Source organism: Elephas maximus, chromosome 7, assembly GCF_024166365.1.
Source record: "Elephas maximus indicus isolate mEleMax1 chromosome 7, mEleMax1 primary haplotype, whole genome shotgun sequence".
Classification (NCBI taxonomy): Eukaryota; Metazoa; Chordata; class Mammalia; order Proboscidea; family Elephantidae; genus Elephas; species Elephas maximus.
Window position 1 is genome coordinate 28,099,457 of NC_064825.1, and position 23,564 is coordinate 28,123,020.

A 23,564-nucleotide genomic window follows, 5' to 3' on the forward strand; every position below is an offset into this window, starting at 1 on the left:
AGCACAGATTAGCAAGTAAATATAATTAAGCCCCTCAATAGGTATCTTGCTCAGCTTACTGGTTCACCTGCCCCTGGCTTAACCATTGGGCCTCCAGGGCTCCTGGATAAATCAGTACAATGGAAGCACCAGAGGAGGAACAATTCTGTTTCCCGGGAGAATGTCAGAAGTCTTCACAGAGGAAGAAAGTATTTCAACACAGGTCTGAAGGGTGAGATCCTCTAAGTAAAAAGGAACTGCGTTTCATGGTAATGAAGCAACCATAGCTTAGTGGCTTAACCACGTGCCTGTCTTCATGTTCATTCACCGTAAGTTCACAACTCAACCAGCCAACAGCCGTCTCCGTGCCCGGCTTCTGTTAGTTTTTGCTGGCCTGCACGCTTCTAGATAGGTCCTCGATGATAACAAGGTAGTATATGCGAAAACATGCAAACTAAGCCCAAGGCTAACCTCTGCCACATGGAGGTGGCAATGTGTGTAAAGGAATCACAAAACACATCCTATCAAATAGGTGCCACCGTTGGATGACCTGGGCACCACCTTGTAACTAGACATGGACTCAGGAGGTTATGTGTTTAAGAAGTCTGTTACTTTCCAGTCCATGACACGTCTTTTTTTCTTTTTATTTTAACCAGCCTGGGGATATTCTCTCTGTAAATTTCTACAAACTACACTTACAGTTTGTTCTGCTCAAATATAATGGTTGCATTGATGAAAAGCTTTGTATTATAAAAAATCCAGTTTTAACGCCACTATTTCAAAGGAGAAAAAGGGCTAGATAATTTCAGACCCATGATGGCAAGGCTGTTTTTCCATCAGGAATTATGGTAACTTTTTTTTTTTTTTTAAATAGCTATAACAAAAGTTAAATGCTGTATATTGGAACAAAGCAGCATTTGAGTACTTCCACCTCTTATTCAAAGGAGCTCTGGTGGTGCAGTGGTTAAGTGCTCGGCCGCTAACCGCAAGGTTAGTGCTTCAAATACGCTAGCCACTCCATGGGAGAAAGATGTGCAGCACTTTTTAAAGAACTATCTATGTGGGATCAAAGTGACAAAAGCAACTCAAAAGATAGGACCCTTAGGGGGCAGTGAGTTTGTGTTAATGGGCGAAGAACAATTTGGAAAGGGAGGGTGAGAATGCACAACTTGAAGAATGTAATCAGTGGCACTGAATTATACACGCAGAAACGTTTGAAGTGTATGTTTTGCTGTGTATATTCTCAACAACAACAAAATAAAATTTCACAAAAGAAGAAAAAGATTACAGTCTTAGAAACTCTATGGGGCAGTTCTACTCTGTCCTGTAGGGTCTCTATGTGTCAGAATCGATTCAACAGCACACAACAACCTCCTTTTATTCACATGTGTTGACCTTTCTCTAGCCATCAGCCCTGCCCCCATAAGCAACACAGGGCTTCTCACTTCACCACCTACATCTCCTACTTTGGGTTATAGCACAAAGCCACTTAGAACAACAGTTGGAGCTGAAACGCACAGCTTTTTTTCTTCTTGTTTCCTTGTGTCATAACCCATAGCAGATCAAACGATTCAAACACAGTCATGAATTAATGGATTATGTTAGACCTAATTCCCACTACAAAAACTCTGAAGACTATATAAAATATTATATTAAACTACATATTAATATAATTATTAAAAGTATATTATAACATTAACAACATATTACTATAAATACTACATATGCAACAATGCGTATTTGTATTAATTCCAGCAGCCATTGACTTTGACAGGTTCTTTTTCTCTCTCTCTTTCTTAAAACAGGTTCTTTAAGGTAAAGAGGACAGTTTCTGGCAAGGGAACTGTCGCCCCATACTTTAAAAATCCTCTAGGGCCTTCTTCTGCGTCCCAGCCTAGGATGTATGCAGCAATAAACATTAGGGCTCCAGCTGCTGCTGTCAGCTCACTCTGCTCATGACCCATTCTCTTGTGGCCCAAGGAAACAGGAAGGTAGATTACAGTTTGGAGGTTCATTTAAATGTAATATTCTCCTTACCTGGGGACAGGTGGGAGCCTGTGCACATGGGGTACAAACTACAGTCTGTTCGGAATAGAGAAAGACTTTCTAGCTATGGAAGAACAGGTCTCTCAAAGCTAAATACTCCTTATATTCACTACCGGGGCACTAGTGGTTCAGTGGTAGAATTCTTGCCTTCCATGCAGGAGACCCAGGTTTGGTTTCTGGCCAATCCATCTCATGCACAGCTACAACCTGTCTATCAGTGGTAAGTTGTGTGTTGCTATGATGCTGAGCAGGTTTCAGTGGTGTTTCCTGGCAAAGACAGACTACGAAGAAAGGCCTGGTGATGTTCCTTCCAAAAATCAGCCAATGAAAACCTTATGGGTCACTATGGGCCATCCTTTATTCCATTGTGCATGCAGTTACCATGAATCAGAGGGTGGGAGCAGCTCGACGGCAGCAGACAAACAACAGATCCAATATTACAATCCTCTCCTCTCTACAAACTATCGTAGCAATTAAGTCCTTTCTGAAATACATATTGCCAAAGGACTTGAGCTTTGTGCTCCAACCTGAGCAATGTCATGTACCCCTTGGCCTCAGATGTACCCAGGCCTGGGTCCTGGAGACACTTTCCTGGGGACAAGGTCTCTTCCCAGTCAAAGCTCTAAATTCTCTAGCCACATAAAACCCAGTACGCTTTAAACGGATGCTAAGGATTTTAATCTCTTTTTAGAAATCACATGCTTATGTCATTCCCTTCTCAGGGAATTGTATAGACCTATTATTGTTAAGAGCCTCAAAGATCTCTCTGGGGGAAGAAAGTGCCTCCTAAGCTCCCAAGTACAGTTAAGAGACAACTGTGTCTACTCCTGTTGGCTTCTGGGAGAAAGCTTATCTTGTTAACTATAATGAAATAATCCAGGTTTAATTAACTTGTGCTGTGTTCGGTGACAGCTCAAGGGGTGGGGGCTTGTAGACCTTTGTGCTCTTTGTCTTCAGACGTCCACCAGTTCAGTGCCCTAGTGGCTACTGAGGAAGAAGGCCCTACTTTATCAAACCAACTGATGCCATTTGCTGTATATCAGGGAAGGACAGAAAGATCAGATATTTTTAGCTCATGTCACCACGTAAAGCAGGTAGAGGAAGGTCTGTTTCCAGGCTCCCTTGGCAAGGTGGGATAGCGTAATAGGAAAGAGTACTGCACTGACAAGCAGAAGACTTGCATATTAGCCCTAACTATTTATTCATTTGCCTTCCATTCAGGAGACACAGGTTTATTCCCTGGTCAGCGCACCTCATGCGCAGCCACTGCCTGTCAGTGGAAGCTTGTGTTGCTATGATGATGAACAGGCTTGACTGGAACTTCCAGACTAAGATGGACCAGGAAGAAAGGCCTGGCAACTTAATTCCAAGAAACCAGCCAATGAAAACCCTGATATTGGATCACAGTGGTCTGATCTGCAACTGATCATGAGGATGGTGCAGAAGAGGGCAGCGTCTTGTTCCCTTGTATATGGGGTCATCATGAGTTGGGGGCAAACTCAACGGCAGGTAACAACAACAAATTTAGTCACTGTGTGACCTGGAACACACCACTTGGCCTCTCAGGGTTTCTACTGCCTTTTCTGAAAAATGAGAACGATTATTCCTCACAGAACTGTGCGTATTAAATGGGGTAGTGTACGAAAGTACTATACGAAAGTACTTAGTAAAGAAAAAAGTTTTATATTAAAAGAAATTACTACAAAGTCTCAAGACTGGAGCTACTAGCTTGAATTAGTACAGGACAGAGGCCAATTTATGATTTATAGGTTTCGAGATGATACAAAATACTGTGAGCACTGAAGGCATAAACAAAGGCCTGGAGCTTTTTAATTGGCCCTCGTCACAGGGCACGTGCAGACACATCAGACCCTTCCCCGCCTTCCCCGCCTTCTCCGTCTCGGGTGGAGAGGTTCTCTTCACACAGCCCTCCACCAGGGGAATGTGGCACACAGTGTAAGCATTCTCTGAAGGAAGGTTTTCAACTCTTCAGGTGGAAATTTCCATCACTTTATACAGTTGACCATATGCAATTCCCTTGAGCAGAAGCTTCAGAGCTTTGGAATATGCAGGAGGAAGATGATCTTGAGAGTTTGGAAGGGTCTCCCTAGCATTTTCACGACCCTCTCCTGTGCCTCCCCAGCATCCCCACAGCCCCCTGGATTAAGCCTATGCCTTTAGCCAATACACCAGTATCTAGCTCTGGTTATGATCGCCACCCCTTTGAGCTGATTCAATCTCTTGATTTGTGTCCCTGCCACATTATAATGAAGAACCCAGTAACTAACGGTAAACATTCCACCCCCTGAATTTCCACGCTTCACCAAGACTCCACGTTCTGGCAAACGTCACGTGAGTCAATAAGCTTCCCTCTTAATTTATGGCCTGTAAGACGTTTTGAACTTAAAATCCTGAGGTCTCAGCTTTGCAGTAGCCTCCCGTGGTTCCCCCAGGAGCACAGAATCATATGGAATGGTGTTTGCTTGGCTCAGTTCTATTTTCTGGATGATTTCAGGCTGAGTGCAGTTTCATTCAAGACATCCTATCTGGGGTAACTGTGTGTCAGAGGAATACTTAAAGGAATATCCACACACTGAAAAGTGGCTACTGCCACCAGGGTGGGGACCCTCTCCTGGCACTTTGGGATTCGTGTGTGCTGGAGGTAAAGGATCTACAGAGACGTATTTGTTATGAATAAAACCTGGAAACTTCCCAGTTTGCAAACACTGAGAGTTATTCAAAACCACCAGGACTGGGGCTGTTGACATGCTCCTCAGATTAATTAGCTTTAACGAACCCCACACCAAATACAAACCCAATCTCAGATTCTTCTCTGCTTTTGAAAAACTCATCGTGGCCAAATTTTAAGTGGCTTAGTGCCTCACAGAAGCCTTCATCATTTTATTTTATTGCAGTGATTAGAACTGCATTATGATGACCTTCTAGCCTCAGGCTCTGTGCATCTGTCCTGTGGTATTCCTCCCCAGGACTGTCCTTAACTTCCTATCCTCCAGTCCAAATTGGCTCCTTGTCGTTTGCTTAAAGCATGTTTCTCTGTCATGCTAGACCGTAGACTCCGTGAGGACAGGGACCACATCACCAGCCTTGTTCACCATTGTCTCTGCAGCACCCAGTCTAGGGCCTCGGATAAGTTACACTCAGTAACTAACTGTTGAGTGAATGAGTAAACCAGGGTGTGCCCAAAGCCCCTGGTATTTCTTTCCACTGCTGTCTCTGCTTAAGATGCATCTCCTGCCTGGAAAAGACCCAGTATGACAAGCTTCACTGTCTCCAATGTCTATCTTGGACTCCTCCAAGTAGGACTGATGACTCCCTCTTTATGCCTCCTCTGTGCCCTATGTCAGCTACAACTCTTCTAGCACATATCTGTTTACAGTCAAGGAGCAAAAGAACTTTGGTTGTTGGCTAGGAAAAGAGTATTCAAGGGGTCATAACAACCATCCTTAGATTTCTGGAGAGCAGGTGGACGAGGAAGGGTTAGATGAATCGGGTTCTGTGTGGCCCATGGGGATAAAACTGGGTGACATTACAAGGAGGATGACTTTGGGCTGTCTTGTGAGGTAGTGAGCTCCTGGCACTAGTATTCAAACAGTTGCTGAATTCCTGTGTCAGGAATGTAACAAACAAGACTTCTGGATGCCTCCCAAGCTCCTTCCAAACCTGTGTAGAGGTAGAAAGGTGCAGTGCCTAGGAAACGCTATGACTGTTTTGAGTAAAACCAGGGTGAGTCCTGGTTTTCTACCGTTTACTAGCTCTGTGACCTTGATCAAGTCAACTGATTTTTACAAATCTTAGCTTTTTTCAACTTTTGAACAAGGTTAATGATGTCTACTCTTTAAGATCATTGTGAAGATTAAATGCAATTACATATGTATGAAAAACAACATAGTGCCTCGTAAGGGCTCCGTCAATATTAGTTACGTTTGTTTCTGCTTTCATCTGTGTATTTAACTGCACACTTTTTCTCACCTCCATGCCTTGAGGCTAATGCTCCTTAACCTGGGAACTCTCTCTCCACCACCTACCTAATTTTAGTTATCCTTTCAGAACTAGCTCTGCTCTCATCTTTTCCAGTGCCTCAGTGCTCCTCATAGTCCCTGGAGCAAACCTTTAGGACTGTGTCCTATAGTTATCATAGACTGTTTGGGTATCTGCCATCCCACTGGTTGAGGGCATGGATGCTGCTTTGCTCATCTCTGTTTAGCACAATGCTTCACCCATGGTAAACGCTCAATTCATTTTATGCGGAGCTCTGGGTTCCATTCTGTGCTCCGTTTGAATAAAAACCTTGACAAACCAGATATACATTTCCACCATTACTCTCATAAACACACTGGTCCCATTGGGGCTCCATTCCCCTGGAAAAATGTTAGGCTTTTGGTATATGTCTCTATCAGACTTTTGAAAATCAATGAAAATTTGAAAAATTGGACAATCAGCACAGCCCCATAGGCTGTGCCTGGTGCCCGTTCCTCTCCACTTCTAGGAGCTCCAGCATCTCTATCATTCCTCATTGGTTTAAGCTGGTGTTGTGCTGTCACTAGAAGCCATCTCGTGGCATCAGAACTTCTTATCTCTCTAAATTCTGTTTAAACATGATGTTCAATGGTAGGTGGAATTTAATGAGCCTATTTGGCAATGAAACTCAAGTCTGCTTTCATTTTGTCAAAGCAACTCAGCGTTTTGGTTCAAGATGCTAATGATGGTAATTGGACCCAAAAATTCTGCATGAGAAAAAGACGAGTTAGAAATTGGGAGGAGGGTAGATTATTGAGGCCAACTCTGTATAAACATTACAACACAGTCCAGAATGGGCAGCTACTTCCATTTATCATGTTAATTATTCCAAGTGGTGGGAAAGTCCATTTAATGAATTTGCTGACCTCCCAGGGTAAACAGATGAGCAGCCAATATTAGCTGTATGTGTGTGTGTGTCGGGGGCAGGGCAGAGCCAATATTAGTTGTGTGTGTCTGTGTGTGTTGAGAGGTCCATTTATTGAGTTTAATTACCTATCCTTTCCAATAAATAAGAAGATGCCTGAAATTGCCTAATGCTATCCTTTATCATTGTTCATTAAATGTTTATTTCAGAGAAAACTTGAGAAGATGTGAGAGAGCTATTACTATTACCACTAAGAACTTGTCCCCCAAACCTGGAGGAAGAAACTGTTCCCTTCTCATCTTCCTATGAGATTTCTCAAAGGTTGATTTCGTCCACTAACACTCCCAGGCTACACAGGAAGACTCACAGGCTCCGCCTTACACCTACTGTCATTTCTGGGTGCGGGGCTCAGGGATGGCCATTTCTAGCTAGCCCCATGCACACTGGAGCCAGAGAGAACCTCTGCCTTCCTGGGACTATGTTGCGAGGCTGGCAATACATAGTCAGGAAAAATGGGGTTATTCTTACAGACTACACAGCACTGGGGTTATGAGTCGCATAAAAAGTGGGAGAGTCCCTGTACTTAAGACACAGATCACAAAGGAAGGGCCCAGGATGAACCCTTATTGAATCAGCATGCCACTCCTGACCCTGGGCAAGGTGTCCACATTTATAAAATGCAGACTATTACACATCACCCACTGAAGGTGGGCTGGGCCAGAGGATCTTTTGAGGTCCATTTACTGCTAAAATTCAGTATTTTATTCTACAGCTAATCATATGAGTGACTGAAGGTGAGAAGGGCTGAGAGCTTGGCCTGATTCTGTACAAAGCTCTTGTTGAAGAACTGCTCACTTTTCAAACCCAGAAGCCTTCTCTTGGGATGGCCAGGGACAGGATCACAGAAACTTCTGGCACGCTGGGTTTCTTGTGAGTAGAAAGGGTTTATAGGGACTGGAGAACAGGAGTAGTTAGCAAGGACAGTACCTTGGAATTTATTGCACTTAAAACATTAGTCTCTTAGGCTGACTCTAATGTTTGTCTTATGCAAAATGCAGGGCAAGTCCTCCTATCTACAACAAAATTATTATTATCTGTCTTAGAGTCAGCCCCCGACTCAAGGTGATCCCATACACAAGAGAACAAAATGCAGCATGTCTTACACCAGTCCCATGTTTGGTTGCGGATGGGGACATTGTGATCCACAGGGTTTTCACCGGCTGATTTTAAGAAGTAGGTCACCAGGCCTTTCTTCCTAGTCTGTCTTGATCTGGAAGCTCTGCTAAAACCTGTTCAGCATCATAGCAAAATGCAAGCCTCCACCGACAGAGGAGTGGCAGCTGTGCATGAGACGCATTGGCCAGAAATTGAACCTGGGTCTTCTGCATGCAAGGCAACAATTCTACCACCGAACCACCACTGCTGTCACACAACAAAACTTATCCCTCTAATTTCCTCTTTCAAAAAAATTCTGAAAAGCCCATCTGCCCTCTGTATCTTCTTGATGAACTCATACTGAACGCTCGAGACCCAGCACATAAGTGGTCTCTGGTATACCAATATCACAGAAAACTTTCAGCTGCTAACCAAAAGACTGGCAGTTTGAACAGACCCAGTGGCACTGCAGAAGAAAGGCCTAGTAATTTGCTTCTGGGAAGACTGCAGCCAGGAAAACCCTATGGAGCAGTTCTACTCTGTAACACGTGGGGTCACCCTAAGTTGGGGCCGACTCAACAGCAGTTAACAGCAACAACATTATAGCAAATAGGTACTTGTAAGATGACTTCACAACAGCCAGCTCCTAAGGGCAGGGACCCTGTCTTTTTCACTTTTGAATCTTCAGTGCCTGGGACACTGCTGCTTCCACAGATCTTTGCTGAATGAAATGAGTTTTCAGAGCACAAGGAATAATTTGCGGGTATAGTTTCTCCTGTGAGGCCTGCTCCGTCCTGTCCTGAACCTCCGTTGAACCCTGCTGTGAGTTGGTGCACTAAGGCCCTAGCAGAGCTTGGCGCATAAATTGGTTCGCCTACAAAGAAAATCTAGGTAAGGCATGGACAGCTGGCATTCATAAATTCCACATGTTGGTGACATCTGCCAGAAGTGCATTTCACCTAGTATGCATGCTTTGAGCTATTTTAGAGCTAATTTACATATGCAACAGGTCTGGACATCATGGCTTCTGCCTGGTGAAAACACAAGCAGAATTTACTACCCACAGAGCGGCTGGCACTCCTCTGGGCTGCTTGGAGACTGCCAAAATGTCTCTCAGAGGACGCTGGGGCCTTCCTCGGATGAACTCATTCTCCAAACCGCAACCAAGAACTTTCTACAAGGGAAGAGGCCAGGGGCCCTGCCTGCCTCCAATTACCTAAAAGGATGTTGTTTTACAGACAGACTCTCATCTGGCCACAGTCCTTTGGGGCCAAGTTCGCACTGGCTAGAAGAAATTCTAGGTGCAAGTTTCTTAGAAGAGGGCAGTGAATTGATGAGAGCGATGTTTCTCAGTGAATGCTGTGAGCCAACATGAGCCGACGACTCTGCATAGCCACGGCCTTTGACCAGCACAGGTCGAGGTTCAACGACTGTAGTTACATCAGCAAGCATGAACCGTTCCATCCCTGCAGCTCGGAGGGCTGAATCCATCCCTTGACTGTGTTCCTGGACATCTGACCTCTGTTTTTCACTGAAGCAAATCGAACTGCCCTTACCCTCTGCAACAGCTTCCCAACTTGTTTCCCTGCCTTGGTCTGACCGCCTCGAATCCATTCCCCTCTGCAGCCAATATGCAATTTGTGAAAGACGGATCTGATCCTGTTACTTCTTCACTTCAAATCAGTCACTGGTTCCCACTGCCTTGGGATAATCTCTAAATTCTTCATCTTGGCTAACAGCCCTTGTGTGGCCACTGGGCCTACTCACAGGGTTCCTTTGTCATCATCCCTTTCAGTCCCCTCAGTGTAGGTTTCCTTCTTGCCCTTCGTCTTGCTCACACAAGCTGTCCCTCGGCCTGAAACATTCTCTCTCCCTAACCCTCTTCACATGTTTGTAGTTGTTGTTGTTAGTATGAATTGTTGTCGTTAGGTGGCTTCGAGTGGATTTTTGATTCGTAGCGATCCCATGTGACAAAGTAGAACTGCCTTGTAGCGTTTCCTAGGCTGTAGTCTTTATGGGAGCAGAACACCAGGTCTTTCTCCTGTGGTGCTGCTGGGTGGGTCTGAACTACCAAACTTTTGGTTAGCAGCTGAGTGCTTAACTGTTTCGCCACCAGGGTTCCTTATTTCATATGCCTAATTCCTGCTTATCCTTTATCTTAGTGGACACTTCCTTTAGGAAATGGGTCTTCCCGTAGGACTTTGTATTTCCTCTAATAATACTTACGTATAATAAATACTTACGTATTTCCTCTAATAATACAGTACATCTGTACTGCTCACTAAGCTACAAGCTCCATGAGAGTAGGGACTGAACTTGTCCTGTTTACCCCTGTAGCCCAGCATCTATCACGATGCTGGGCACATGGTCGTCGTTGTTAGTTGCTGTTGAGCCAATTCAGACTCATGGAGACCCCTTGTGTGCAGAGTAGAACTGCTCCATATGGTTTTCAAGGTTGTGACCTTTCTGAAGCAGATTACCAGGCCTGTCTGCTGAGACACCTCTGGGTAGGTCTGAACCACCAGCGTTTCAGTTAGTAGTCCCGCTCTTAACCATTTGTGCCACCCAGGGTCTATTGGGCACATAGTAGATGGTCAACAAATATTTTTTGGAATGAGTGAATGAATGAATGCCTGTGTGTTAGGAATAACTACCAGTCTCCTAAGATCTCGGGAGAAAGGGAGGCACTCTACACAGCACTCACCGTTACAGGTGCAGCGCACGTTCCTATAGAAACGCGGACACACAAAGCTGATGCGAGCCGTGCTGTAGGTCATGAGCGCATGGGAATCCAGAGACAAGCCTTGCTCACAGTGCTGCTCCTGACAGTCCAGCCCTGAGCAGTTCTTCTCCAGGATGGCGGAGATGCGCATGACATTCTCCAGGTGTCTGCGGGCATTGGACAGCTTCTGGATCAGGTAGGCTGGCTTGTAGAACTCACTGCTGTGCATCTCCACCGCAAACAGCATGTCCAGCTGGTTGGTGCCTGCCACAGGCTGGATGCTGATGATATGCAGGCTGTCCTGCTTCTGGGAGAGAACTGCATTCCGCAGGGTGCGCCGGAACCCCAGCATGTGCAGCCCCACGAAGTCCTCGGGGGACACGTTCTCAAAGCGGATGGTGACGGTGTTCTGCAGCATCTCATGCACCAGCTGCTCCACGTGCACGACCACGTCGATTGGCACCTGGAAGCGGCCGTCACTTACCGAGACGTTCAGGACATACTTGCCGCTGTCCAGGCCTCCCAGGGCGATGATTTTTCCATCGTGACTGTTCACTTTGAACAAGCTTTTCTGCTCTGATTTCAGGGCAAATGTAAGCACGTCATATACATCTTGATCTGTGGCGTGGATCTTCCCAATAACCCCACCAGGAAAGTCGTCCTCCATGGTGACAATGAAAATTTCTAAGGGGATGGCTGTGGGCTTGTGGATGCTTTCTTCGATGACCCGCACACGGATGTAGGAATGAGAAACTTGCTGAGGTTTACCTGAGTCCTTCGCCTAAAGCAACCAAGAGAGGGAAAGGCAAAGTACTAAGACAAAGTTGTAATCATCATAAAAAACCTCAGAGGACATCTGTACCTTGAACCATGTTTGCTTCTTCCTTCATCCCCTGCCACTCTGCTATAAACTGCTGAAGGCGTGCATTTAAGTAAGAGGAATATTTATCACCTTCAGTTCCCATATGCACACTTTGTTACGAACAATAAAATGTGTCAACACAATACAGCTGGGTGGGAGGTAGAGAGGGAAGGGGGGAAGATAGAAGGTACTATGAGACCCAACATGCCCACAACAGGCTGGCCTTGTTTTAATTTTGGACAGAAAACACAGGGAGACCCCACAAAGTGGTGTTCCCACTCAGAGGAGGAATCCTTGTTCTCTGTTGAATTCATGACTTTTGATTGGCCCAGATGGCACCTTTCTGTCCGTTTAAAAAACTGTATTATTTAAGTGGGAATTACACCATACTAAAAGTTAGAACAAAGAACAGTACACCAGTATAACAAAAAAAAAAGCAAACAAAACCCAAATCCGTTGCCGTCAAGTCGATTCCGACTCATAGCAACCCTATAAGACAGAACAGAACTGTCCCATGGAGCTTCCAAGGAGCACCTGGTGGATTTGAACCGCCAATCTTTTGGTTAGCAGCCGCGGCACTTAACCACTACGCCACCAGGGTTTCCAGTAGGAATAATATACAGCTTGAAAAAACCTCTTTCTCTTCCATCTTTATTTAAGAATTGACAGAACAACCACTGTAACAACAGATCTTTCCTGGATCATAGAAAGTATTTAAAGCATGATAGTTAATGTGATTGTTGTTGTTTTTGTTATTACCATCATTACATCACCACATGCTTTACTTGATGGGCTATGTGAACCAGAGATGCTGAAATGGAAGGTTTATGCAGAAGGAGATAACATTAGCAAGTTAGGCTGAACTTGAAATCAAACCCTGGAGGGCCTTAAAGAGAGTGATGGGTTTGAACTTTATAGATGAAAAATTGCCCAATCAAATGTCAGAGACCGGAAAGGTGACAGAAATGGGTGTAGCTGCTGGGTTTAAAGTGATAGAGGGTAATGGGCCTGTGGCCTGAGAAAGACTGGAGAGTGATGCCTGTTAATGGCACTGGCATTAGAAATCTGAAACAGTCTAGGCTAGAATTTAGCCTGCAGGCTACACGTTTTCAGGGCACAGGGAGCCAGAGATGGTTTTAGTTTAGGTCGAGGGTTGGTCAACTTTTTCTGTATAGAGCTAGATAACAAATATCTTAGGCTTTGCAGGTTATTTGGTCTCTCTTGTGACTACTCAACTCTTCTATTGTAGCATGAAAGATGCCAAGGACAATATGTAGGCAAGAATAGGCAAGGCTGTGTTCCAATAAAACTTTATTTACAAAAACAAGTTGAGGGCAGGATTTGGCCCAGAGGCTGTAGTTTGCTGATCCCTTGTTTAGGGGACTGACAGAATCCAAGTGGGATGATTAATCTTGGAGGAAATAAGAGAATGAGGCTGAAGCCAGGGGAATCACCCAGGAGGCTCCTGCAATAGTACCAGTATGGGGTGTTGTGGACAAAACCGGGGCAGGGGTAGTAAGAGTGTAACAGACACAAATAGGAACCTAATGAGGTAAGGAACACAGGACTTGCTGGAAGTTTATTATGAGGGATAGAGGGAGGAAGCCCTCTAAGGAGATTTCAAAGCCTGAGATGTCAAATCTTTGGTCTCTAACGACTAGACAGAATATGCAAAGAACTGTATTAGCTTCTGTGAGGAGGGTTTGAAGATAGCTCTGTGCCTCTGAGCACCTACACTGTGATATAAAATTATTTACATGGGGAGGGGCAATAGAGGGGTTCACTGACAGGCTCAGAGCTGGAAGTCATTAATTTGGGAGGTTTCATGGAGTGGTATAAGATCAACTTACCAAAAGAGATCACGTATGCAATTAAGAATATAGAAATACAAAGAATTGCTATCTTCATTATTACCACCATTGATAATGAGTTTAGGCTGCCCTCTGTGAGAAGTTGTGGAAAAAAAAAAGGTCACTCAGTTTCAGTGGTGGGACTATAACCTTGGCATTGGTAAAATTCATACATGGGAACTTTTTGGTGTTTTCTCATTTCCAGCTCCTACCTATACCCTTTCAAGCCCTGTTGCCTTTGCACTTCTGTACCATTCATTTCACACAGCACGAAGGCCTTGAAGAACTGAAATGTGGGGAGTCTGGGTCATCTTCTCAAGGTCATTGCCAGCTCAGTGCCTGGTCCATGTTGGCCTTACTGGGGGAGGTCAACTCTACCAAGAGGAAGTTTCTTCAAAAGTGGGGGCCACCATATGACTCAAACACATTAAGACAATAACGGGTAACTTCCTCTGTTGGGGTAATGCAACAAATAATACCCTGTTTAAAGCAGCAAGCCTTGGACAATTAGGTGTCTTTAGGGGCCAGTTAGAACCCCAGAAATTTCCAGAATGCAGATTTGAGCCCAGTGATTGTCTGCTTGGCACACCCTACAGGAATGTCCCTCCTGAACAATGATGCTTCCCTTCCTTCCTGTTCAATTTCACACACAGAGACCGCTTTTATTGGTGTGAAATTGAATTTGAGATTAAAAGGGGAACATTCCTGCATGGTAATGAATTATGTTGACTTGCTCAACAAAGAAAAACCAACCAACGGGCACAGAAGCAAGCGGGAGTGAAAGCCTGATATGGACAGAGAATGAGACCATACCTGGACACACAGCACATATTCCGGGGATTCTGTATGCCGGAAGACCACGGCTGACCTCAAGACCCCATGTGGGTCCAACACAAACTCCTCCTCTTCATTCCCCGACAAAATAGAGAATGAGAAGGGAGGCCCATTGTGAAAGGAGTCTCTGTCTGTCACCACCAGCTGCAAAATGCTGGTGCCTACTGGCTTATTTTCCTGCATAAAAGAGTATATTAAAAAAGAAGATGAAATTACACCTCTATTCACATTAAAAAAAAAAAAAAAAAACACAAACCTATTATTGCTGGCTGTGAGTACTGTGCTAGGAAACAGGGCTTTTAGCAGAAGGGAATCCCTGTGATTATTATCTTGTCTTCTGAAAACATGCTGGCGCCTGTAAGCATTGTATTTTCCATCCTTGGCTCTCTCCCCACGACTGCTCCATGAGACAATAAACTGTAGGTGAGCAGATAAGGGCTTGTGTTGAAAGGGTTTCTAAGTTCCAAGGATGGTTTCGGGCTACACCCTGAAATACCCTGAGTTTACCTGAGCAGCTCTGGGAATAGATGGTGCTCACCAGCGTTTGTGGCCATGTTGAAAATTCTCTCAGGCCAAGGAAACATCAGCTTGCCAGGATGGGAAGGCATTTCCTCACATGTCATAACACCGTGATGTTGAGACCCAACACCGTGACACAGTGTCACAACATGGGACTTTTAGGGGACATGCTGGCAACTTCATAATAAATATACAAAGCATACGCCACATAAAGAACTGGACTTCACAGTTTGGATGTGCTTCTTAAAGAAATGGGAGAGGGTAGAATATTTTTCAACTTGAGAATGCAGAGAAAGAAAATCCTAAACTTCATCAGACATTTTGGAAGCCCAGATGGGACTGACTATTTACGCATTGTTTTGCAGAACTTCTCTGCCTTTTCCCCAGAATGGAAATACAAAGACTTTATCACTCCTTCTTCGAGTGGTAAGGTTATCCTCACTTAGAAAATGCCAAATTAAATTCCTCTGTGCCTCAGGCATTGGTTTTCTTGCCCTACTCTGTTTAGACATTAGCATGACCACAGCTTGGGCCTGAAGTCTGTTGTATCAGTTCAGACCTTTTGATGATGCTGACTTAGGAGTAAGTGAGCGTGGGTCACAGAAATGAAGACAATGATACACTGAAGTCTGGAAGGGAGTCATGCATGGGGCAGGCATGTTCAAGTTTTATGTGTTGAATTTGTCTTATAAAAACCATGTGCTGCTGGGTTCTTTTCCTGCCACCTCTGAGTTGTACAAAGGCTTGGAAGTTTGGGTACATTCAAGATTTGGTTTCACCTGCAACCCACAACCACGGCTGAGGAAGGCACTGCTGCTGGAGGTGTAATGGACATTGATACTGCTTTACAAGAGGTGCTGAAGACCGCCCTGGTCCATGAGGGCCTAGCACAGGGAATTCGAGAAGCTGCCAAGGTTTATGACAATAAGAAACTAGGGGGATGGGTTGTTATTGTTGTTTGCTGCCATTGAGTTGGCTTCTGACTCATAGCGACCCCATACACGACGGAATGAAATGCTGCCCCATCCTTCACCATCCCTATGATTGGTTGCAGATCGGCCCATTGTGACACATAGGGTTTTCACTTGGCTGATTTTCAGAAGTAGATCACCAAGCCTTTCTTCTAAGTCTGTCTTAGTCTGGAAGCTCTGCTAAAACCTCTTCATCATCACAACAACACAAGCCTCCACTGACAGAGGGATGGTGGCTGTGCACGAGGTACAATGGCTTGGAATAAGCCTGGGTTTCCCACACGGAAGGTGAGAATTCTACCACTGAATCGCCACTGCCTCAGGCCTAGGCAAAAGTGGCAGAGAAGGGAAACCCCCGCAAAGTGGTTGGTTGCAGTGGCGTGGTTGTTAAGGACTATGGCAAAGAATCCTGGGCCAAGGATGTCATCGACAAGTATTTCAGATGCAAGAAATGAACAAATAAAAAATTTGATTCTCAAAAAAAAAAAAAAAAGTGTTGGTATAAGGAAGTCATTCTGGGTTGGAAAAAGGGAGGAACTTTATTGAAGGAGAAAGAAAGAAGCCCTCTTATTTTCCTCCTCCTTCTTTTCCTCTTTCTCCAGTGCCCTCTTGGTCCTCAAGAATGAGGCACCAACTCCCCCTGGAATCGCTCGTGGGACCACCTCAGCCCAGCGTAGATTTACTATTTCACATTGACAACATACTCAGCACCACACAAAACAGGAGATTTATTGATTTGTTTGCTCACTTTATCAAGGCCATTTCCTCCATAGAGGAGAGGAAGAGGGAGAGAAAATGTGTGCCCTCAGGGTCACCCTCTGAGAAAGAAAAGGGTGAAATATGATACAGACAGGCCCGGGCTTCTACTAGGAGACACGGTCCCCGCCCACGGGCTAGAGATTCTCGGTTCTTTCACTGCTGACTTCCTGCTGTGCCTTTGAACACAGTCTGTCAGGCTGACCGATGCATGCCATAAAACCAAATATTGAATACGCAAAGCCTTTTTGTTGTAGGGCAAGCACACAGAAGCAGTGAGAGGCAGAGAGTGCCACTGTGGGAGAGAGTCATGGAGAAGCGCAACCTGTGAGGGAAAGAGAAATGGAGGAAGGTGCAGACCCCCCCAGTGGAGCTTTGTGGGAGAAGGAGAGGGGTAAGAATGCACAGCTGCTGGAGAAAGGATTAGAGAGGAGGGGAAAACAAAAATACCCCTGGTGAAGGAATTGGATTACGCTTACAAGGGAGCGGGAATGAAGCAGATAGCTGCCTGCCTTATGACTGCCTCCCAGCCTGATTCCTGGACACCTCAGTGGTACAGGGAGGAAGTTGGCTATGGATGGTCAGGCTCAAAGTCTTGAATGTTATTCCAAAGGGGCCTCTCATGGCCTGGTCTCCTCTCATCTCACCTTGCACCCACATAGCTCTGAAAATCACTGGGGTGATTCTGAGGTCACTTTGGATGAGGCAAGAGCTGATTCTCTAGAATATCTGCGGACCCCTACGACATGGATATTAACCCCTGTCTCCTTCCTCTAAGTCCTTCACATTAATAATATTCCAGGGTCAAGTCTCCAGATCCTCCTGAAGTTGGGCTTCTAGCTTCTAGAAACACTGGGAAATGGAGGTACCTCAGTGCCTAGCACTGTGCTCATGAAATTTCTTTGAAATAAAATAGAGAGGAAAAGTCAGTCCCTGATAGCAGAATACTAGCAGAAAATCACAATCTGCTTTTAAAGAGCAGGTGGATTTAAAGTGTTAAACAAATTGCTTATGGGAGATTGTCATCGATTGAATTGTGTCCTCCCAAAATACCTGTCACCCTGGCTAGGTCATGATTCCCAGTATTGTATGACTATCTGCCATTTTGTCATCTGATGTGACTTCCCTATGTGTTGTAAATCCTATCACTATGATGTAATAAGATGGATTAGTAGCAGTTATATTGATGAGGTCTACAAGATTAGATAGCATCTTAAGCCAATCTCTTTTGAGATACAAAAGAGAGAGGCGAGCAGAGAGACATGGGGACCTCATACCATCAAGAATGCAGTGCCGGGAGCAGAGTGCATCCTTTGGACCTGAGTTCCTGTGCTGTGGTACTCCCAGACCAAGGGAAGACTGATGACAAGGTCCTTCCTCCAGAATGACAGAGGGAGAAAATCTTCCCCTGGAGCTGGCATCTTGAATTCAGACTTCTAGCCTACTGGACTGTGAGAGAATGAACTTCTCTTTGTTAAAGCCATCCACTTGTGGTATTTCTGTTACAGCAGCACTAGAAGACTAAGGCAGAAATTAATTATAATGAGCAGCAGCTCTAATCTGGTGCCCAATCTCCCTTTGACTGATGAGACATTTTCCATGAGTCTAACTTCTCTGCCTGAATAGCACAAGGTTGCTTAAAGGCAGCCTGTCATTGTGGGAAGAGGATAGTTTTTGCAGAAGACAGACCTGAGTTCAAATCCTGACCCTCCCACTTAGCAGTTGCATGACCTTAGATGAGCTGCTTAACCTCTCAGATCAGCTCCTTTAACTATAAAGTGGGGGCAACCCATCATCAATGCTTCACGTTGTCGTTGTGAGGATAAATCATGTACGTAAAGCAATCAACACCTCAAAGAACCCAGTAGTGGTGGGTCTTATCAATGTTTATGAATCAGTTAGGGGGAAAAGAATCAGGCTCTCTTCCCACCAACCCGATGAAAGGATGAGTTGATACTAGGTAACAATAATAGTCCACCACCCATCTGGTGGAGCTCTGGCGCCCAGTGGTTAAGTGCTATGGCTACGAACCAAAAAGTCAGCAGTTCAAATTCTACCAGAGATCGTTGGAAACCTTATGGGGGTAGTTCTACTCTATCCTATAGGGTCATTATGAGCCAGAATCAATTCAATGGCAATGGGTTTGTTTTTTGGGTACCTGTCTGGTGGCTTGTGTGTTACTATGATGCTGGAACCTATGCCAGTGGTATTTCAAATACCAGCAGGGTCACTTATGCTGGACAAGTTTCAGCAGAGCTTCCTAGAGAGACTAGGAAGAAAGGCTTGGTGATCTACTTCTGAAAAGTTGCCAATGAAAACCTTATGGATAATAACAGAACCCTCATAACTTGCTTGCTTTGGATCCCTCATCACGAAGGATCAATTGCTAGAGGAAGACATCATGTTTGGTGAAGTAGAGTGTCCAAGAGGGTGAAGGAGGCCCTGGATGAAATGGACTGGCATAATCGCCACAGTGATGGACTTGAAGATGCCAGCCAGTCTGAGGATGCCATAGGATCGGGAAACATTTCATTCTGCTGTACATAAGGTCTCCATGAGTTGACTCAATGGCAGCTATCTATCTATCTACCTAAAAATAATAGTTAACCATAATAAGTAAATCACAGCAGAAAAAGAGGCTGAGTGCATAAGGGCGAGGTCTGGTAGGTGAGATTTGCTTACTTGAATCACAGCAGTATAGTTCGCAGGTGTAAAGACCGGGCCGTTGTCGTTCACATCAGAAATATCTATGTTGACAGTTGCAGTTGATGACATGGCAGGAATGCCACTGTCCACTGCCTGGACAAGCAGAGAGTATCCAGACACCTGTCAAAGCACAAAGCGCTGGCAGTAAAGAAGTGTAGCACTTATTCCTTCTGTTCACACCCAGAGGGATTCCAGAACCAGGCAGTGCTTCGTTAAAGATCAGCCACCTTCACTTTCTCTAGGCCAGAATTCCTTAATCTTGGCACCACTAACATTTGGGGCTGGATCATTCCTTGTTGTCTGGGGCTGACCTGTGCATTTTAGGATATTTAGCATTATCCCTGCCTCCTGGATACCAGCAGCACCTCCCACCCAGTTATGACAGTCAAAAATATCTCCAAACATTGCCAAATGCCCCCTGGGGGTAAAAATGCCTCCCTCCATTAGAACCACGACCCTAGGCCTTTGTTCTAGGGTTGTCACCACTCATCCGTCCTATTTGCCAATTTTAATACTTCTTAAATCATGGGAATATATCACACAGTGAAGTCTTTCTGCTTTTCAGCATCTTCTATGGCATCTTTTTCCATCTTTAATTTCTCCTATTTTTGGTTGAGAGTGAAAATGCTTAGAAACTTAGTTTAACCTCAGGCAGAAAAATCTTCTGGGTCATTCTTTCTGACCTGGATACCTTTGAATGGTTGTTTGGTAGGGCTAAAGTGTCTAATGAAGCCAGAACCACAGGATCTCAATGTTGAGGGTATTTTCCTGCCTCTTTGCTCCAGGAAGGAAGAAATTTCAAACTATCCACAAAGAGACACATATTTTGCCTTTTCCTTAAACTTCCCATAAGGAAGAAACTGCCAGCATCAATTGGCAGGGAATTCTTTCGAAAGTGTAACCCAAAATACTTCATGCTGTACTTTAGCCCATCCCTATTTACTCTCATTGCTTAGAATGTAGAAACTTCCTGCTCATACACATGGCCTGTGTCCCTGATTCCAGTGCAGAGGTGGGTGTGGACTGGAAGGGAGCTGCTGGCTTAAACTAGCTTACCCGTTCTCGGTCCAATTTCTTCTTAACCTTCACAAGTCCCAAGACAGGCTCCACAGCAAATTCATTGTCTCGATCTCCATTCACAATGGAAAACTGAATCTGTCCATTAGGCTGGCTGTCTACATCTTCTGCTATTAGCTTCATGGAAAAGATGCAAAACAAAGAAAAGATACAACATAAGGGACAGAGGAAAGGTTTATTCTCAGGGTCCCAGGTCTATTAAAATGGGCAGAGCTCTGATGGGTAGGAGCTTGGCCCCAGTGGGAGAGATGGTCAGTTGTCTGATGGAGGGCAGCACCAGTACAAAAGTTGCCATTTTGTTTCTATGTTAATTCTTAACTGCCTAAAGCCTGATGCTTGTTAGGCCTGATTTTCTTTAGGCCTTGAGCTAGGAAGGACAGAGCTCAGACCTGACAGGGGGGCTTTCATAATTTCTTTTGATTTGTGCAGAGCAATGGCCTCTGTCGCTGAGTCAGGCATTTTCTAAACCTATGTATTTCCGTGTTCAGAAAGCCAAGAAAGCTCCCCTTTCCCACACAGCAAACATACTGCCCCAGTGTCTGCTGCCCTCCATTGGTAATGCTGGGATTTCTGTGTATGGAAATAGTCTTGTAATGTCTAGGAAGGAGAGAGGGCTCAGGAAGTCCACCTCTAATGTGTAAAGAATGCACATTGTTATTTACAAAAGCCAAAAGGTGGAAACAACCCAAGCATACATTGCTAGATTAATGGGTTAAAAAAAAAAAAAGTGGTCTTCACACACATAATGGAGCATCAGTCAGTCCCCTGCCCAAAATGAAATTCTGACACATGCTATGACGTGGATGAACCCTGAAAATATTATGCGGAGTGAAATACGTCAGATGCAAAAGAACAAATATTGTATGATCCCACTTATATGAAATATCCAGAATACACAATTGCACAGAGACCAAAGTTCATTAGTGGTTACCAGGAACTGGGGGAAGGCGGGAACGAATAGCTGCTGTTAACGGGTGCTGGGTTTCTGTTTGAGGTGTTGAAAAGGTTTTGGAATTGCATGATGGTGATGGTTGCACAATGTTGTGATTGATGTCACTGAATGGTACACTTAAAAATGGTTAAAATGGTAAGCTTTACGTTATGTATATTTTACCACGATAAACATTTTTTTAAAAAAGAATGTATTGTTATTTATTAGAGGGCTGTGACCACCCACTGCCTGATGCTGCAAGAATCAGAGACAGAAGAGGATGGGGAGAAGGGACAGGCATCTGAACCCCCCATACTGTCACCTACCAAAATGACAGAGTCCCCGACCAAGGCGTCCTCACTGATGACGGCACTGTAGATGTCTTGGCTGAACTTGGGAGGGTTGTCATTCACATCAGTGAGGTTGATGCTGACTGTGGCCACAGCGCTGAGGGCTGGGATGCCCCCATCTTTGGCTTCTACTACCAGGTAAAACTTTTTACATAATTCATAGTCCAGGACTTCAGAGACAGAAATCCCCCCTTTGGAGAAAAATGGAGACTTTTAGATTTGATTAGGTAAACACATTGGTCAGCGGTTCCATAATCTTGGTAATATTTATAATATCATTTCCAGCCAAGATTTTAGATATACAGTAATCTGTTCATTTAAAGCCCTACTGAAAGCATTTCCGAAGTCTGATTAATGCTGTCAGTTAAAACACAGCTATCCATCAAACACAGCACTGAGAAAACTGAAGGTCCGTGGGTGTTTCTGTAACAATTCCTAAACTTCTCTCAAAAAACTTCTCTCAAGCAGCTAGAAAATCGCTGGCATTGTTCATTTTGACGCAATGGGAAGCAGGGACAGGAACCAGCATCCCTGATATGTATCTCTTCATCCCTCAGGTAAAACCCAGGCAGACTGAGAATGAGCTGTGTGTATAGAAATGTATGACTCCACCTCTTGTCAGTAAGTAGATACTCTCAGGCTGAACTAAACTGAATTAACAGCTAAGGTGCCTTATCAAGGGATAATGTGCTTATCTAAAACAATTATGGCAAAGAGAGAGCAAAGATCTCAGAAATCTCAAAGTATGGTGCCATAGTGGAAAAGGCAATACCTGGGAAACAAACAGTCCAGTGGCCAAATATTAAGTGTGAGTTTAGTGTCCACAACTATAGAATGGAGATGATAGTGCCTGTATCAAGTGTTATATAAATTAAGTTGTTCTTGCTAGCTGCTGTGGAGTTGGCTCCGACTCACAAAGACCCCACACACAGTGGAACAAAACATTGCCTGGTCCTACATCATCCGCATGATCACTTTGATCCACAGCCCTTTTCCTGGCTGATTTTCAGAAGTAAGTCACCAAGCTATTCTTCCTAGTTCATCTCAATCTGGAATCTCTGCTGGAACCTATTCAGCATCATAGCAATCGATATGCAAGCCTTCACCGACAGATGGGTGGTGGCTGCACACGAGTTGTATCTGCTAGGAATCAAACCCAGGTGTCTCCCATGGAAGGTGAGGATTCTCCCACTAAACCACCAATTAAGCAAGCAGAACAAGTGAAAGCAGCTAGCTGGGTGTTGCGCCTAGGAGGTGCTCTGTACTGCTATATCCCTTCCATCCTAACCCTTTCCAGCAAGATCATCCAGCACTGCATTCTGCAACTGGTCATTGTTCTCCCTGTGACGTTGTTAAGGGCAGTTACCTTCTTTCCCACTGGAGCAATCATCAGGTCCAAGGTAAGGTTGTCACCTTTGCTCACACTTCCAGACTGAAAACCTTTCTACGAGCTAAGGCTACCCACAGGCTCTTTCTACACTAGACAGGAAACAGAAGTCATACCTATAACCATGGCTTCTTTTCCCCCATAATTAAGTTTTCTTAGCAATTACCACCCTTAGTGCTTTACTTTGCATCCCGGTCTCATTATCCAATGCCAAATTTAAACACTACTTAGCCACTTTCCCATGGTGTCCATATACAATGGCCATAACTAGGCAGGCTAAGGCTAACACATATTTAAATGAGGAAAATCTCCATACATTTTAATTCGAAGTGAAGACCTTAATAAACAGAGTTACTGCTGGGAGAAGCTGCTAATGCAATTCCTCCAACAACATTTCCACATTCCTATACACTTTTTTTTTTTTTATATATATATACTTAGGGGCAGAGCAGGTATGTATCTCCTTCAGCTTTGCATCCCCTGTGACGGTATTACATAGAGATCAGAGCATAGATT

The 23,564-nt window shown here is 44.5% G+C and overlaps 2 protein-coding genes across 7 annotated transcripts in view; one reads left to right on the plus strand and one right to left on the minus strand.

Annotated features, from left to right (window-relative positions):
* FAT3 (FAT atypical cadherin 3) overlaps positions 1 to 23,564 on the minus strand; it is a 793,468-nt gene that overhangs the window by 46,136 nt on the left and 723,768 nt on the right. For all 6 annotated transcript variants that reach the window (XM_049889556.1, XM_049889551.1, XM_049889553.1 and 3 more), the window contains exons 15-19: positions 21,638 to 21,852; positions 20,360 to 20,497; positions 19,280 to 19,423; positions 14,331 to 14,528; positions 10,788 to 11,586 (exon numbers count right to left, since the gene is read on the minus strand). In XM_049889556.1, the coding sequence (XP_049745513.1) occupies positions 10,788 to 11,586; positions 14,331 to 14,528; positions 19,280 to 19,423; positions 20,360 to 20,497; positions 21,638 to 21,852 (1,494 nt within the window). The remainder of the gene's footprint in view (positions 1 to 10,787; positions 11,587 to 14,330; positions 14,529 to 19,279; positions 19,424 to 20,359; positions 20,498 to 21,637; positions 21,853 to 23,564) is intronic.
* Positions 14,984 to 16,296, plus strand: LOC126078831 (40S ribosomal protein S12-like). The gene is made up of 3 exons (XM_049889652.1): positions 14,984 to 15,043; positions 15,638 to 15,823; positions 16,171 to 16,296. Exons 1-3 carry the CDS (start codon positions 14,984 to 14,986, stop codon positions 16,294 to 16,296), a joined length of 372 nt encoding a protein of 123 aa, XP_049745609.1.

Coding starts and splice junctions, on each gene's coding strand:
- LOC126078831 (XM_049889652.1), top strand. CDS start 14,984: ATGTTGAGACCCAACACCGTGACACAGTGTCACAACATGGGACTTTTA. Junction 15,044..15,637: donor GACTTTTAGGGGACATGCTG/GCAACTTCATAA, acceptor GGTACATTCAAG/ATTTGGTTTCACCTGCAACC. Junction 15,824..16,170: donor TAGGGGGATGGGTTGTTATT/GTTGTTTGCTGC, acceptor CCTCAGGCCTAG/GCAAAAGTGGCAGAGAAGGG.